Source organism: Ptychodera flava, chromosome 11 (assembly GCF_041260155.1).
Source record: "Ptychodera flava strain L36383 chromosome 11, AS_Pfla_20210202, whole genome shotgun sequence".
In the NCBI taxonomy this organism is placed as follows: domain Eukaryota; kingdom Metazoa; phylum Hemichordata; class Enteropneusta; family Ptychoderidae; genus Ptychodera; species Ptychodera flava.
This window is the reverse complement of record NC_091938.1, coordinates 9283020-9301797: the sequence shown is the minus strand read 5'-3', so window position 1 is coordinate 9301797 and position 18778 is coordinate 9283020. Positions and strand designations below refer to the sequence as shown.

General features: G+C 39.3%; 1 protein-coding gene across 1 annotated transcript; it reads left to right on the top strand.

The window, feature by feature from the left end:
• Positions 1 to 625: 625 nt before the first annotated feature.
• Positions 626 to 17394, top strand: LOC139143467 (neuronal acetylcholine receptor subunit alpha-7-like). Its single transcript, XM_070713806.1, has 8 exons — positions 626 to 680; positions 9626 to 9729; positions 10771 to 10910; positions 11585 to 11629; positions 12500 to 12609; positions 14284 to 14486; positions 15243 to 15569; positions 16594 to 17394. Exons 2-8 carry the CDS (start codon positions 9651 to 9653, stop codon positions 17115 to 17117), a joined length of 1428 nt encoding a protein of 475 aa, XP_070569907.1. The 5' UTR covers positions 626 to 680; positions 9626 to 9650; the 3' UTR covers positions 17118 to 17394.
• The last annotated feature ends 1384 nt before the right edge of the window (positions 17395 to 18778 follow it).

Sequence of the window (18778 nt, the reverse complement as noted above, 5' to 3'; positions counted from 1 at the left end):
TCTCTACCGAAAGGTAATATCTCCATTAGTAAGTAATGCACTTCATTAATAATGTATTGTTTTAATCATAATAATACCGCTCAAATGAATATGCATTTTGCATGATTGTGTTATCTTTCATCAGACAAATTTGTATGTTTATTATCGTAATGTAGCCGTGTCACTCATCAGATGTAAACACTCAACAATTAGTTTATTTTCAATTACGCTTTAAATGGTGGACAGAAACGAAAAAGAGTGAATATAGTGTTCGTTTTCCGATTTCACGCATATCGATTGGTAAGCATGCGCACCAGTGCTCGTTGACTGGTTCAAAGGCTGCGTTACGCAATGATCTTGCCACCACTTCTACATGTAGTTGTCGGTCCCACGTAGCACGCTCACGATCATGCCACACGACGGAGCAACCGTCCCAATCTAAGATGCCTCATGATCAACTGACAGCTGATTTCTGTACGAGTTTCGAATCAGGATATCATCTTGGACGAATCACATCTCTTTGCCGGGTACTATTACTCGCCGGCGTCTTAGCGAGAAAGGCAAACTTCTATACACACAAGGGCTAACTTATCGACCGGCTGTGGGCACGCTTTCGGGCGACCAGAACACCAAAACAAAACAAGAAATTCTGTTATGGAGGTATTATTTGTGTAATTGCAACTTGGCATCTTCTCCGTGTGGTAAGTGGATATAATTTGTAGTTCATTAAATATACCCGTCTTTGATGACGTAGAGGCATAAGACAAATCTGTCTTTGTTTCAGTGTGAACGCAACAACTTTGTTTTGATAATACAGATGTGTGGATAACTTAGGAAAACGTGCCGGTGTAAGAAGCTACACTCTTTAGAAAAGAAGTGGGCATAATCACATCAAAGAAAAGGCGCCCTTTTAACAAGCAGTATTACGCCTTCATTCTTCTCTTTGGTGGGTAAAAATGTAATCTCCTCGTCGGGTGAGATATCGTTTTAGTTTCCACAATTCTTCAAACTATCATGTACCAGCCAGCTAGCTGTGATGTTTTAATCTGTTATTGTTATTTGAATCACGGTCACTCCGCAAAACGTTTGACCGTGTTAGTATAATTCTCCTTGAACGAAAAAAATGACTCGCTGGATTGTAAGCTGTTCGGATTTTGATGACATGACAATTCGGAAGTCTTATACACAGAATGCTTTGCAGAGTGCACATGACTGTCTGTTGTTTTCAAATATAGTTGTTCTTGAGCCATTAACGGAGAAAGCAAAAGCTCTCTTGTAGCTTGATAGCCACAAATTTTAGAACTCAGGAGCTCATTTTGTGTCGCTTGACCCGCGCCAAGAAACAATCGGACTGACATGACTTTTTGGCACGTGCAAGTAATTCGCAATCTTTTTCGCATACGTTATTATGAACGATACTACAGACACACCCAAGTGATTGGCGACTTAGTAAATCACATATTAGCCGTAATTGTGTCATTTGACGACATTTTGCCAGAGAATCGGTACTTGCCATCTACATGTACTTGTCTGTAAGATTTTGGTTTAACCCGGATTACCGCAGCCCCCTTTGTCAGGCTTGTTCTTGACGTCAGAATTGTCTCGTGGAACAATCAAAAACACCTTTGAAGTCCATTTTGCGCTGCTTTACACAGCATTCAGATGTAGACGCCAACTGCAGGCAGAGTCTTTGAACCAAAACGCGTCAAACGAGTGTGCGCTCGTTGATTCAGTGACCCTGGAGCGATACAGTCCGTGGCTGATCTGCAGAATTTATCGGCACTGAACATGAAGCAAACCTAGCATATCCCTTCTATAGGGTTGCAGCGTATACGTATAGACCTGTCAATAGCAGTATGGAGAGAGGTAGCACGTCTGTGTGCTACCTCCATGATAGCAACAGCAAAGAAAGTTTTTGAATTAGACAATGTGTTAAATCATAGACCCTCGAGGGTCTATGGTTAAATACAGGTACTAAAGGGTGTGCACAGTTGGGCGTTGTAATGCTATATTATGACAAGCACTGTCAGACGAGTACTGTTGTCCAACAAGCATATCATGTAGGGTTGTGAGAAAACGGAAAATAAACTTCCATGAAACCAATTATCCAATTGTGATATATCTGTATATTGAAGACGTCGTTTGTTTCTGACAGTATTCGGGGACATTAGCTTGATGTTATACTTGTAATATGAACAATGTTGTGTGTATACCGTCAGTGAGAGAAAACGCGACTCAAATGACCGGAATTGTAGTCAAACGGCCAAACCAGCGAGTCGATAACTAACAAATCACTTAGGACGTGCCTTAAGAGCGGACTGCAAGCTAGAGAATCCGCTGTGGACCTTGAAAGACCAATGTTGCGTTTCCACTGTATGATTCAGATCAATTACATATGCCATGTCCGTGGACGCCGTTTTTGTGTCAGTGGAAATATCCAAAAACCTGGCCCTTTATTCTTGTTAGGCTTTCCTTGGCAGATTTGTACCTCGTGACAAAATGAGAAAAAAAATCGATCGATAGAAATCGATCGCTTAACCACAAGTGCGTCAATTGAAATGCTCACGCAGATGCCGTATAATAATATTTTCGACTGTGTTGAAGGACCATTATCTAATTGAAGTGAATTGTATTGGCGGATTGCTAATTAATACTTTGCAAGATTGGAAGAGCCCGGTTCGATATAACTGTAAACAGCGCGGAACCGGGCCTCTGTCCTACCGTCTCTATAGTGTCAATTGCAGGATTAACACCTTTTTATTGACCACTGACGCTACACCAAAGTAAAGTGTTTACACCCAGATCCATCTGCAAGTTATTGAACTATGTAATGCAAAACAAAGAGACAGGAAGCGTAATTGGAAACGGACATCACCAAAACGAAGTACGCGTGTCTCTAACCCCAGTGGAAGATAGGAACCTTGGAGAGGGACTGTGCATGGTGTTACCGTGAAAGGGAAATTATCAGAGCTCGTGTAACTTACAGACCATGCGTGTGTTTGCGGACAGCGTTCAAGTGCAGTTCAACTTTCTCGAACCGCTCTGGAATAAACAATGCGATTTGCTGTGTGTTCATCACACAAAACGAATTTAAATTTGCTTTACACTCGAAATTCTTGGACTTCAAGCGCATCAAATATTTCGCGAAGACAATGAACATATCAGTTACGAGTCACAGTTGTCTTTCGACCTTTTCTAACTCTACTCTTCTGAGTTGAATGAAAAAAATCGAGTTGTAAATTACATGCACCTTTCATGTCTGAAAAACGAAAATGGAAAAATGAAATAAATATAGAACGGGCTATTCGAAAATACAGAGATATTGTTGTTTATCATATTTTCTGGCCCTTTATCCCCTGCGCGGCAAACTCCGTTGCCTCAAAAATGTCTCGTACAGTCTTAAGGTAGAACGCACCTCGGGGACAGAAATTCGGGCCTTCAAATTTTATCAATTTTCTTCTGACCTACCACTTGTGGGGGCTCATTTTGAAGCTCTTGGCGAAAGAAAAGTTTTCACCGTCTTAGTTTTTCAAAAATCGAAAATTTTATTTTTTCCCATAGAGTTAACACAGGGATGGCGGCCATTTTCAATTTCAAATATCGAGAAATCTGAAGTTATTTGTCTCACTAGTACCAAAGTTTGCACGGTGACCCCTGATTTTTATTCTTGCTTTGGTAAGAGAATGGTTCAAAGTTTCACTGAGGAAAGTATGAGCAAAAGTTTAAGTCTTTCACTTTCGAGGTGCATATTACCTTAACTATTTGTCCAACTGTTTGTGTCGTTCATTTTGACATACCACCAGGTGGAAACTGTTTCATTCTCCTTGCATCACTATGAAGGCTTCCTGAGATATGTAAGTGATCTGACAACCGCACGACAGTCAGTTAATGAAACTTGGAGAGCAGGCCATCACGAACGGTTAAAAATTCACAGCTAATGAGACGATTAGTTAGGTCTTTCACTATTACAATTTGCAGTCTGAGTGTCAATCGACGCGAACAATTTGATGAATGTCTCCAGGTTATTGGAATCGATTAGCCATCCTTTTGTTTTGTTTTGTTTTTCAACGCCTTGGTCGTAGCAAATTCCGACGTACAATGCAAAGGGCAATCGCTTTGGACGCTTTCTCAGTTTACAAACAAAAGAATTCAAGGAGGTAAGGCAATATACATGTAACAGTACATGATACTTGCTTTCCGTCGCTCCGTTTGTGATGCACAGGGCGTACAGACGTGACTTGGAAGGCTTTGGTATCTGTCTAGTTTGCTCAGCCTTCGCAAAGACGTGTAAGTAAACACGACAAAAGTGGCTTGCTTGGGTTGCTTGAAAGTGTTTTTACTACGTAAAACTTTGGTTCGTCGATCCTTGAGCGAGTCAGTAAAGAGAAATTACATTTTTAGGATTCCACGACCAAGGAAAGTCGTGCGAAGACAGAATATTAGGGAACACACACGTAAAAATGACCCAAAATTGAGCGAACCAGTATTTTGTGGCTTTGCCCACTCAAGACTTGAAAACGGAGTCGTTAGCACCCACAGTTACACACAAATCCAATAATCCCTAATGTGTAATTATGTGAACATATTTGTGCAATCGTTTGTGTCTGTGTATGTGCTATTTGCGTTGTATGTCATCGTCCATCGCCCATTGTTAACACTTCAAAATTTTTGCATCAAAGCTTGGGTGACTTTCCTTCGCACATTATCTCTAAATCTGTGAAGGAAAAAAGTTAATGAAGTAGTCAGGTTTCAGTTGTATTGGCGCATCGCCTTTACAAACAACAGTAGCCGACAAGAAAGAAAATGTTCGCAACAGTAGTGGAAACCCGTTGGGCATGCGTCGTTTTGTGAATAAATTGCAGTGTACTGAATTTCGTTTCTTGTCGTGCTGTAACGGTCCACCTTTGTCCTCTTATTCTATACAGACGTGAATAACAAGTCTTTTGAAGGCATCGACAACCTGAAATCGTACCCCTATACGCACTTGTACTTGAACAAGTTAGAATTCTGCATCATACATTGTGTATTCATGTAATAAATGAACTTGGCCATTAGTTGAAACCTACAAACGGCGGGTGGATGGTCAGGTTAATTAATTTCTCATTAGGAATACCCGATTGTCCCTAAACCAATTAACCACAATGACGTCGACGACAGTATAGAAATGGTTTTGGAAATGGATACAGTTTTACTAACATGTTTGCGAGCACGCTGGAGTCTATCCACATGATCAGTGCTGCTCATTTGCTGAGATGGTAATTAAGGCAGTTGGCGCCTCGAAATTGAAAGATTCAAGCTTTTGCCCAAATATTCCTCGAGGAATTTTAAGTCATTCGAAATCAACAATAAAAAACAATGGTCACCGAGCAAAATTTGTTACCAGAGAAACAAATTGCCTTATTTACCGACCCTTGACATTCAAAATGGCCGCCATGTTTATGTTAACTCTATGGGGAATATTTACTTTACGATTTTCAAAAAAATAAGCCGGTGAAAAATGTATTTACTCCATGCATGACCTTGAAAATGAGCCCCAGCTACGAGCGGTTGACGAAAAACTATTGTTAAAGTTTGAGAGTCCGAACATCGGCCCCGAGGCACGTTCTATCTTAAAGCAAACCATTATTGGATAATTAGCGTTTTACTTTTTTCCAAGAGATGAACGTGCAAAGGAGACGGAATCGCGACGAATGGGTTTGCTTTAGGCTGCTAGTAATGTATACACAACTAGACAACAGTGATCTGGATTCGCTCGTTGTAGACACAAAAGAGATTTTCCTCTGTGTCGGGGTTTCTCATGCATATTACGGACAAGGTAAACAGGGCAGACAATATTGCTGGAATTTGTGTGGTTAGGCGTCTCTCCGACACACGTCAAATGCCGTCATCACAACAACAGGCTGCATTCCTGCTACGACATGCCCGCGAACGACTGTACCACTACACAAACACATTCCGAGATACATTGATGTTTTGGATATGACTTCATGACGGTGGCGTTACGGAAGTTTGACAACACATTGGAAAGTTTCCGAAAAGCAGCATAGTGTTGAAAACTGCGTCAATCTAGAGGCTTTCTTGAAGCTCGATCGAACTTCCCAGCGTATAAACACAGCCTTTGATATGGGTAGCTATGAAATCCAAGGCTACAATGTTGATACATTTTTTACTCAAAACGCAAAAAAACACATCGCTTCTTTGAATTTAAAAGACCACTTTTCTGTTCATTTACGAGTCCCTAATTCAACGAAAGGAATGTTATTGCCCTTTGTAAAGGAATTACTAATTGTATTCTAAGTCGGTCGAGTATACCCAGGCCAGTGATGAAAGGCCATTTGTTTTCAAGGCAAGTATCAATAGAGAAGCCTTTAACTCTTTTGTCATTTCTCTAGTAGTCACATCTGGTACAGTTTGATGCTAGGCAGCTGACAATTTCAGCCCACACTTTGGATTTATCTAATTTGCTGAAATCTGAGATAGCTAGACTTTCGAGTGATTCATCGTTACCTTTGTGCGCACACCGGCACATCTCTAAGAGCGACATTCTGTTAAGATAAAGGGCGACGAATTCGGACGCGCACACGCTTTAGAACGTTTCTGCGCAGATTTAACTCCAGCTTGCCGCAAATGGGTTATTTTGTAGCGCATGTATTTAACATCACCTGTCATTGTTGAAATTGCGCTTTTACCTAATTTTTTGACCCAGTGTCCTAGAAATACATGTGACCTATAACCTTGTCATATTTGACCCTCTAGGAAGCTGGTTTTTATTTAATATGAGCGAAAAATTAACATTTCTCTCCCATTTATATCGCGCAAATTACCCATTCACCTGGAGATATTGTAAAAAGTAGCGTGGTGACACCCTTTTATTAAAAGTGTAAACTAAATGGTATTATGTCAGGAGTTTATTCGCCAAGTTTGGTCAAAATGACACCATTCAAAGCGACAGGAAGAAAGTTCGAAAATTATGTAGTGACATAATTTCGATATCGTCATTTTGTAGTGGATACTCATGTTAAAATTTCTTCACAAACATCATGAAAACTATACATTCGATAGATATGGATCTTAAGTCTTGGTATTTATTAAAATTAACTCATTTGCTAAGCGTTTTATGATTGCTTTCTTTAGTTTAAGTGAATTATATCATTTTTATTTATTTCTAACGACGCCATTTTAACGTCCGTTTCCATGGAAACAAGCGTGGTGACCCCCATTTTTTATTTCATTTTTGCACTTGCACAACTTCCAAGAATATTTGTGCAAAGTTTCAAGAAAATTACACCACAACTTAATTTTGACGTGATTCGTAGTACTTCACCTTAAGATAAAATACTTTCTACGAGTCAGGAAATGTCACGATGACTGATATAATTCCCTTATGATAAATCGACTGAATATATAGCTCTGTGTCTTTCAACACTATTTTGGCATAATCACATCAGATGTTATAGTATCATATCCGTGATATATACTACACGTTGTGCTCATTGTAGCTGATGCTCAGCTGGTAAAATATTTATGATTTCATTTTATCTGTCTGGTCGACATCCAAGGTACGTTTGGAAACAGAATGAAATAAGCAACGATTTTTATTAATAGTGAAAAAAACTCAGCGAACAAGTAGATCTAAGGTGTGCCGAAATAACGTTAATTTTTCCTCGCAGAACTTAACTTTTTTAACTTTGACCAAGCTGAGATCCCACCACAGTGCCTTATATGTGCAATTAAGACTCAAATGGACGATGGTGAAAACAGCCTTGATGGGGCAATTTTCTAATTATAATTTACTTTGCCATTTCTGCTGGTCATGTAATCTTATTGTAGGTAATTTGTTTCTCACGTGCGAAATTTACACAGCGATCGCTGATTCTAATTCTTGATCGGAATCAAGGAGTAAAGTTTCCCCAAGGAAAGTCTCAGTAAATTATATTACAAAACTTTCAAATTCCTAGCGCGTACTGCCTTAACATATTTAACCAGAAAGACTCAAGTACACAGTGTTCTTGTATTCACCTTGAAAATGGAAAAGTTATTGTGCAAACCATTACAAAAAAAAATTAAGTGTCGGTTCAGGATCTTTGAGCTTTGTGCTGTCTTCATGCCACGAGATTGCTATCAGGATAAAAACAAGGAATCGATACAGCTGAATTAATTATGACTACTAATTAAAAGCGACTGAAATATTAATTATGCATTCTGGGTCGCGACTGCATTATGGGCACACACTTTTCGCGCTGAGAGTGCGAGGCCACTGAAATCCGAGGCCGGGTTTTGGGAGGTTTGAAGCGCTGTCCGTGAAAATGGAATGAAATTAGTTGTGTAAAACACGAATCACCTTCTGTCGAATTAGGATATGTTGATGTGTAGGGCTATTTGTACTTCTCTATTGGGACTGAATACGGTATTTGTACGTCGTTGCGAAATATATAACGCATGCGCACCATTCGAGGTACTTGAATAATCTCTATTGATGATAAGACGTTATTAGTTGTTTTGAATAGTAAATAATCCTTTATGGACTTTTAGACGAGTGAATTATTTGAAGTAAGGTATCACATATTAGATGTGATGAACGATTTTACATTTACGGTTCAATGTTATTTTTCAATTACATTCAATATCCTATATTCAAATTGAATAGTCTCAAAGCCTAGTAGCACCAAGGTCAAATTGGTCGTTAAAACAAAATTAATGAATGAATGAATATAGATAAATGGTTTGATGAAAATGTAAAAATATGGTTGACACTATTAACAATTAGTAATGGACATTTCATGTAATATTGTTCGTGCAATTAATTAACTAATGCCGTAACCGGCAAAATGTCGATCATTTGTGACCGAAACAGACATCTGTCTTGTCGCACCTGGGTATTGCTATGCTAGATGTGAAAGTTAACGGAGATAAGGACATTATATTGACACCACGGTTATATCTGCAGTTGGCACTTGAGAACATGAAATTGTTTTTTCGGGTGACCACGCATACATTCGACCCCGGTTTTAGACAAATCTCATGGAACCAGCGCGAAAATGAGTTAACGGTCATGACCATTAATTCATTTTCGCGATGGTTTCATATATCGTATCTAAAACCAGGGTCGAATATATGCATGGTCACCCATTCATTCAATATATTTAAGTGGTATCTCGTATCGAATAAAATTCATGAAAAATGGGCGACTTTGTCTCCATAAGTTATTGACAAAATACCGGAATTCACAATCGTACATCGTGCAGCGGCCGGAGGTATTGTCCGAGACGCGTAGTGTACGGTGTACGAGGATATAACTCTCTTATTATGATAAGCTTAAACATTTTTTGTTTTATTAAAGCGTTTTACGGATGCCTGTCGCGTTCAGCGCGTCGGCTACGCCCACAAAATGAAACTTAGGCCCACGCAGCACAAGTGTGCCCTCTGCAGAATAGGTTTTTGACTGATCATTATTCACTGCAGGAAGTACTCAATGTTCAGAATTATATATTTTTTGTGTAAAATGTAAAATCTACTCTCGTTTCCCCGTGTTGACGTAGATGTGTTATAAGGGCAAAGGTCACTTTGCCCCAATAAGACGATACTATATCGGTTATAGACATAAGTGTATAATAATACTATATGTGTGTTTAAATTTACCTTATAGATACCTTACAAACAGAATCGTGAACATGGTGGACAGCAGGACCTTCAAATATCTGGGAAAGACATTGCCTATATTCATCTCAGTGGTTGCCAGCCTCTATGCGGGTAGGTGGTGTGATTGTTCTTTAAATTAGTCGAAGTTTGTCTGAACAAAAATTTTGTAAAACAAAATATGAAACGCGCCTTTGCAACCAATGCATTGCAACGAGAGTGAAAACCAAAGAGCTTGCGGAATTTTCAATTCCTTGAGAAACCCATGATTTTGTCCAATTTATAAGCAGCCCCCATTCTGCACGAATGGCATTGTTGCATTATCTGAATAAATCCATCCCTATAATTATTGCCGGTGAGTTTACTAAACTATTTCCCAAAACGGAGGTCTTGTTATCATGCAGGCAAAGAAATATGCAAGCTTTTTATCATTCAAGCCAACGGTACTAAAGTGCTGGAATGCTATCAATATTTTGTATATCTTTCTGAGTCAGAAAGCTTTAATCCGTCCGAAATGTTGAAATTATTCGAGAAAATGAGAAAATCGCACACAATAGTCTCCGGCCTGGTGTCCGGCTGACGTCAACGAGCCAGTAGCTTTAATTTGATAATATTGTGTCACTATGTTTGTCTTACGTCAACCACACTGATTTCTTGTCCGCCAAGAATTTTGAGATTCACAAAATTGAGCTTGTCTACTTAGCGTGCACATGAGTAAACCGTGCAATGCATTGTCATTGTTGACAAGGGAATTCTGGTCCCGACTGGAATTCAAATGACAACAGTATGAATTGATTCTACTCGTATTGACCCTTTGTCGACAAGCTAAATAACGGCGTTCAAACGTGCTTTGGAGAGTAGAACAATAACTTGACATTGGCATGCAGAGCAAAAATTGTGAAAAAAAAACGCATCAAAAGTGACAGCAGCACTTTGAGTGAATTATTTCAAAACTACAGACCCCGGGGAAATTTTTCACTCAGGCAAACGTTAAAGGAACTTCTTTTCAAAAAGAATCGGACATATAATGCATAAAGATGATAACACCGACGACAATAATGCCACAGTATTCAATGTTGTTGCCAATCTTTTAAAAAGTTCGAAATTATTTCTGGGATTTACGCCGCCAACCGAGTAGATATTCTTTCTATTTAGGTGTATCTGGTTCCCTTGTTTATCGACAATTGGTGAGAGGTCTGCTGGATGACTACGACAAACTAGTAAGACCCGTCTACAATCATTCCCAGGCAACAGGAGTGAATATGATATTCTACGTTTCTCAGATTCTAGACTTGGTAAGGTCCAAGGAGAATGTTTTTTTCTCCAACGTTTGATAACGTATGAAAGCCAATAAAGGATATTTTTGAAAGAAAAAATATTAAGCTCATCTCATGCGTACTAGATAACAATTCGTGCACACAGGATACTATCTTGTACGCGACAAGAAACTTTGTCGTGCGCATGTAATATTATCTCATGCCCACGACCGACTATCTCGTGCGTACAAGATGGTATCACGTGCGCAGAAATTACTATCTCGTGCGTAAAAGATAGCACCTTGTATGCACGAGACAACACTTATTTTTTCTTCAAAACTTGTGCCTTATAGGCTTTCATATAGTAAACGAGATGGCGTTAATGAACGGAGAAAGGAGAGAATGTCTGTATGGGCGCAATTTTACCCTAAGTTTGTATCATAGTGTGACGGAGGTTTTTGAGAAGTGGACTGAAAGACTACGAGACAGGGAGACAGTGAGGGAAAAAGGTTGAATGTACAGTAGCACTGAAAATGAAAGTTCGAAGCTGATTTTCTCAACAACAAATTGATATTTATCAAATAAAGATGCCTTAATTGCATCTGGCAATCGAGCACATAAATAGTCAGCAAAAGACAGAGGTACGTTTTGGAAATATCGTGACCGAAAAATGATTTGATGAGAAATGTGCAGACTGTCGTTTTTTGTTTCAGAGTGAACGTGAGCAGCACCTACAACTCAATGCCTGGGTCACATTGGTAAGTATTGCTTTGTAATCACTCTTAACAAAGGGAAATGCACGGGGCAGACGATTAATTTAGCAGAGAAATTACACCTGTGAGACTTAGACAAGCAAATTCATTCATACAAAAGATCGTTACAGCGATAAAATTAAAAGTCGTCCCAAAACGGCAAAGCTTTGAAAATGTTAACATCTGATATATTAAAAATTGCACACGCATTGTTATTAGCAAGTAAATATTGTCTGTCCAAGCTTGTTAGAAGAATGCTTTTGATACTATTTTAATTAAGCGACAGTGCGTTATTCGAATTCTCGATTCAAGACTAATTTTCGAGTTTGGGGCAATTAGACCTAATAACGGTCTGTTGGTGATGAAATTACATTATTGGCCTGGGAAGAACAACGTGTTACCGCCAGGGGGTGTTTTAGTTCAGATTAATAAGGTGCTACTGCAATGCAGTTCGTCAGAACAAGGATATAAATGAAACACAACGTTATGTAATGTTGATCATTTAACTCCCACGCTGCACCATTCATCTATTCCACAGTTGTAAAACCGTTTTAGCCCTTTGCCATTTAACCATGGAGTCAACGCTTTATAAACATGCGGTATAATCTGGAGTGGATAAACACACTTCACAAATAATCCTTTTTTATGTTTTCTTGTCTTCCCAAGCATTACTTCCTCATGAAGAGATCTATGTTTCAATGAGAAAGTCGAACTGTCTACTTCTTAGCTAGCCATTGCGCTTTCATAAGGACTAAGTCTTCAAATTCCCCTTGGTCTATCTCTTTTTGTTCTATGAACTGACAAAATCTACCTAAAGTCTTGCTAGCTGACTGTTTATTCATGTCGTTCCTGACATTGAACTTGTATCATTTCCAGATATGGAAAGATGAGTACCTACGCTGGAACTCTAGCGAATATGGAGACATCAAAGGTGTTAAATTTCCAGCGAGTCATATATGGATTCCTCAAATTGTGCTTTATCAGAAGTAGGTATCCTAACACCTTGTATGTGACCTGTTATGTATGTATGTATGTATGTATGTATGTATGTATGTATGTATGTATGTATGTATGTATGTATGTATGTATGTATGTATGTATGTATGTATGTATGTATGTATGTATGTATGTATGTATGTATGTATGTATGTATGTGTGTGTGTATGTGTGTGTGTGTGTGTATGTATGTATGTATGTATGCATGTATGTAAGTATGTATGTATGTATGATGTATGTATGTATGTATGTATGTATGTATGTATGTATGTATGTATGTATGTATGTATGTATGTATGTATGTATGTAGGTAGGTAGGTAGGTAGGTAGGTAGGTAGGTAGGTAGGTGCGTGCATGCATACACGCACGCACGCACGCACGCACGCACGCACGTACGTACGTACGTACGTATGTATGTATGTATTTATGTATGTATGTATGTATGTATGTATGTATGTATGTATGTATGTATGTATGTATGTATGTATGTATGTATGTATGTATGTATGTATGTATGTATGTGTGTATGTGTGTGTGTATGTATGTATGTATGTATGTATGTATGTATGTATGTATGTATGTATGTATGTATGTATGTATGTATGTATGTATGTATGTATGTATGTATGTATGTATGTATGTATGTATGTATGTATGTATGTATGTATGTATGTAGGTAGGTAGGTAGGTAGGTAGGTAGGTAGGTAGGTAGGTAGGTAGGTAGGTAGGTATGTGCGTGCATGCATACACGCACGCACGCACGCACGCACGCACGCACGCACGTACGTACGTACGTACGTATGTATGTATGTATTTATGTATGTATGTATGTATGTATGTATGTATGTATGTATGTATGTATGTATGTATGTAGGTAGGTAGGTAGGTAGGTAGGTAGGTAGGTAGGTAGGTAGGTAGGTAGGTAGGTAGGTAGGTAGGTAGGTAGGTAGGTAGGTAGGTAGGTATGTATGTATGTATGTATGTATGTATGTATGTATGTATGTATGTATGTATGTATGTACGTACGTACGTTTGTATGTATGTATGTATGTATGTATGTATGTATGTATGTATGTATGTATGTATGTATGTATGTATGTATGTAGGTAGGTAGGTAGGTAGGTAGGTAGGTAGGTAGGTAGGTAGGTAGGTAGGTAGGTAGGTAGGTAGGTAGGTATGTATGTGCGTGCATGCATACACGCACGCACGCACGCACGCACGCACGCACGCACGTACGTATGTATGTATATATGTATGTATGTATGTATGTATGTATGTATGTATGTATGTATGTATGTATGTATGTATGTATGTATGTATGTATGTATGTATGTATGTACGTGCACGCACGCACGCACGCACGCACGCACGCACGCACGCACGCACGCACGCACGCACGCACGCACGTACGTACGTACGTACATACGTACGTACGTACGTACGTACGTATGTATGTATGTATGTATGTATGTATGTATGTATGTATGTATGTATGTATGTATGTATGTATGCATTGTTCTGCGAGTTGACTAATCTATTTCACATCTTAGCAGTCATTGTTTTCCATTTAATCGTAATTCTATATAATGTCATCAACAGTCCATTAATCCATTGTTTGAATGTAAGCATCTTTAATCTCTAAATTCAACGGTTTCACTCTTTAGCGCCGATGACCAATACAGAGATTTCTTGAGCAAAGAAATTGTTAAGGTGTCCGACATTGGTGAAGTCATGTGGGCCGCCCCTGTGGTGTTTATGAGCTACTGCACTGTCGATACCTATTACTTCCCGTTCGATGAGCAAAAATGTCAACTAAAGTTTGGACCGTGGCAGTACGATGGCCTCGAAGTGACACTCGACGGTGGAGGTTCGTTAAAGTATCTTTTTCACCAAAGGATTTGCACCAAGAGTGATGGCAAAATTTAAATTTTATTATTGGCAAATTTTTCTGTTTCACCAGTACAAAACATTTTCACGATGACGCATGATTCTTATGTTCTTGACCATGAACGGGTACAGTAAATACTTTTTACATGAGCAAAGCAAAAAAGAAGTTTGAAGTAGTAAGGGCCCCGAAAGTGGAAGACTGAACTTTTGATCAAACTTTCATCCAGGGAACTTTGAAAGCTTATCTTTCAAAACCGGGAATATCAAGAGTCGCCATGCAAATGTTGGTACCAAAAAAAAAAACAATTTTCCTTAAATTTGCAGATATTCAAAATCCAGAAACTTTAAGGCCACCATCCCTGTGTTAATCTTATGGGAAAATTTAAAGTTTCGTTTACCACAAAACTAAGGCGGTGAAAATTTTGTTTATTCCAAGGGCTTCGAAATGAGCCCTCATAAGTGGTAGATCAGAAAAGTATTGTAAAATATTGAGAGCTCGAATATCTCTCTCCCAAGCACATTATACCTTAAAACTTTCCCTTTTCTTGGTGTATTCACGTGTTCTTTATTTCAGCGTTATATTTTCATCATGATAAACACATTCATCCGATAACTAAAAGCTGATCTAACTACATAATGGAGAAAAAACTATTTCTTTACTCGTAACTTTGCTTAGTAGTGTTGTAGATCTTAGAAACTGAATGTCATGGGGTCGTGACCTTATCGTCACTTACAGGGGACGTGAGCGTCTACACCGGCAACGGTGAATGGGACATGCTGGACATGTCATCCGAGAGCCACGTCGAGTACTACCCAGACGACCCCGGGGTCCCGTACACGGATGTGACGTATACGCTACACCTCAAGCGGCGTCCAGTCTTCTACGTGTTCACTTTGCTACTGCCCTGCCTGCTGCTCTGCGGAGTGACGGTGGTGGATTTTCTGTTGCCGACGGAGTCAGGGGAGAAGGTCAGCCTGGCCATCACCATACTGCTCTCCATGACTGTCTTCCTGTTGCTGTTTGCCGAAAGCATGCCGGCAACAGATGTCATTCCGCTCATAGGTAAATGTGATTCACACAGTCCATCGGGTAGATGCGCTATATATGCAGGACAACCAATACGTTAGGGAGCACTCTTTTTTTACGGGGTCGGTGGAACTTAAGCGACAAATGGAATGAAAAAAGCGACCCCCTTCCAAAATAAAGTTTCTAAAATTTGACACCCACAAATTCATCAATAGTAAAATGTGACCCCACCAAAATATTTCATTAGATTTGATTAAGTAACCCTTTGCACCCTCAATGTCTTGCACACAAATGGACTTGTAATCGCTCTGGTCTAATCAAGTACACTAATATTAACAATCAATATGGTGAATCAAGAAACATTTCGGTGAAATTACAAGGGCAATTTTTTTCCATAACTCCATACAAATCTTCGTAAAATTTGATCCCCCTCCAATCATTGATTGTAAATTTGAACCCCCCCCCCAAAAAAAATCGGGATTCGTAACAGGCAACCCCCCTGATTTCCACCAACCCCCCTTGTAAAAAAACGAATGCTCCCTTATGGAGATTGCCTGTGGTGCATATTTTCCCCAAGCTATACTCACAGTTTCGAGCAGCATCGCAAGTAGAACTTACAACGCAAAACAACCTTCCGGTTGTATGCATATCAATTAAAACATATTTCATAACAAGATTCAAGATTTTATTCAAAAATATAGGTTTTCCACTATTCTACGTATCAGGCAGCAGGTTTAATTAGCATGGATTGGCTGCCCTTCCCTTCAGAAAAAATAATTTTTAAATCTTTTGGTCATTATTTCGCAAAAGGGGACAATAGGCTACATTTTTGGACTTATATTTATATCCAATCTCTGGATTTTCTACACCATGATAGGTAGGTCACTAGTGCTGATTTTTGTCAAAAGCGCTAAACAGGGATCAAAAAATCAACATTTTATCAAATGTTTTTTGCTCAAAAACCCACATGAGGGGGAAAAGGGGTTCAACATCCTCGGTAGATCTATGTAGATCAATACAATTTGAGCGAATAAAACCTTTAACCTTTTGTTCGTTTTAGGCCAATTTTACGCAGCAACTGTGCTATTAGTGACATTTTCCCTGGTGACGTCTGTCATCGTATCGTCGTACCACTTTGCGGGTTCAGAGCGAGGCCTTATGTCGGCAAGAGTAAAACGATTGGCATTCGCTTACCTCGGACCCATCGTGGGAATATCCCAATACGACGATTCGAAGTTCGCTGAAGCGCCCTCTCGTGTTCAACCGACAGGCATCACGTTGGTCAATTACACCCGAAAGGACTCCCTAGAAAACATTCAGTTTACCGACTCGCACAAGATGAACGGAATGAAGGAAAGTGAAGTTAAAGTTAACTGCAGTACCGACAGAGGGAAAGGTGACCCACTATTGACGCATCTGCGACAGAAAGTCGATAAACTGACGTCATTTCACGAGCAGAAGTCCCTGGAAGATCACTTGAAGAAGGAGTGGCGCCATTTTGCGATGATTATGGACAGATATTTTATGATTGTGTACATATTGGGGTTCATAGGAACTCTGCTGATGGTGATTTGTCAGTTCTAAGGAAAAGAAAGTGCAAAAGTGACGAAATACCGATCGACTTTATTGTAACACAATGGGGACGCAGCAAATCGATTGGATGACGTTATCTATCGACAGAATTTTGGACGACGCCAAACAGGTGGAATTAGCAGTTTCATTTTTTTATATCTCCGAAGAAAATGATGTACTTAATAAGAGAGCTGTACAATGCATCGCCATTTACATGAAGGAGTTCATAGCGTAGCTGTGCCTATTTTGGACATTTGAATTGCCGAACCAGTAGCCTTTTCAACGGTATTGGTCATGTTGCATCCAGTCACTTATAAAGTTCTGCCCGTCTTCCAAACGTGACGGTAGGCGGGTTATGACACCAGAGTCCACACGATTACCCGGATGTCAAATATACATGTACAGGCTGTTTACAATCAATATTAAATGTGATATTTCAAATCAAAATCGGTTACACACAGTTGGCACTGTGAAATTTCCTAATTCACTCAACTTCCGTCGGTAGATGGCGGCTTTCTTTGAATCAGTCATAAGTATCTAAAGTCATGGAAAGGTTTTCGTTTTTGTGCGTGTTACCACATGATATTACGGGCGATCAGTCAGATATCGATATACTGCACCTTGAAAGTGACGTACGCTATTAAAGATCAATGTATAACTATTGTAAATATTGGGAACTTCCGGTAACATAACACTTATGCCGCACATTGTTATAACGCAGCGTGCATTGTTTAGCATACAGATAAACTGTGAACGAGGGAAAGCTGAATTGCTGTGAGTTAGATTATTAAAATGTGCATTTTCAGTTTACATTCTATTAACCTTTCGGTAATTTCGGGGATTCAGTGTTACACCGCTAGACTAAGAGCACGCTCTACCATGTTACTTCGTTACGTTCTACTTTATTTAGCCTGGCTGAGCAGAGAGAGAGAGAGAGAGAGAGAGAGAGAGAGAGAGAGAGAGAGGGAGAGAGAGAGGGAGAGAGAGAGGGTAGGTAGGTAGGTTTCGAGGTTTCAGTAACCATCGCTGATTAGCTAAGATTCTGAATGGTAGCAAGATGACCATTTGCAGTTTTGGCCGGTAGGCGGTATATGACACCAGACTCCACACCTCTATGGATTTTTATTCTCCATTAGCAATATGGTATTGTGTTTGAGTTTCATAATAGTGTACATGATCATGGTGATGGATGATGAGACAACGACCACGGTGATAATAATGATGATGATGATGATGATGACGATGATGATGAAGATCATCATCGCCAGTACAAACGACTGTAAGAGGTTATTTATACAACTGTCAACTGTACATAATCAACCAATTCTCAAAAAGTATTTTTACACAATTCTAGCAATCAAGAAAGATATGCTCTCAACTTTGCTGATCATTTAATACCGATATCATATCCAAACATGAACAACAGATACAGTGTACATTCAAGTCGAATTGAATCTGAACAACAGCTTGACGCTGGTGTCCACGGTAATAATAATATTTAATAATTAACGGTGGAAAGGTATTACAATGCTTTACATGGTAAAGTGAAGGTATATTTACATAATGATATGTAGTGATTGTATCGACAACACAAGTATCCTGAGTGAGATATTGCGCTATTCTGTACCCAAAGTGGTGGCGGCAGAGTCCGTGATCTTCTCTTTTGCTTAGAC

Excerpts from the sequence above, each read along its gene's own strand:
- LOC139143467 (XM_070713806.1), top strand. The coding sequence starts at position 9,651 with ATGGTGGACAGCAGGACCTTCAAATATCTGGGAAAGACATTGCCTATA. Across the intron at positions 11,630-12,499 it reads TCAATGCCTGGGTCACATTG|ATATGGAAAGATGAGTACCT; the intron begins GTAAGTATTGCT and ends TATCATTTCCAG. Across the intron at positions 12,610-14,283 it reads CAAATTGTGCTTTATCAGAA|CGCCGATGACCAATACAGAG; the intron begins GTAGGTATCCTA and ends TTCACTCTTTAG.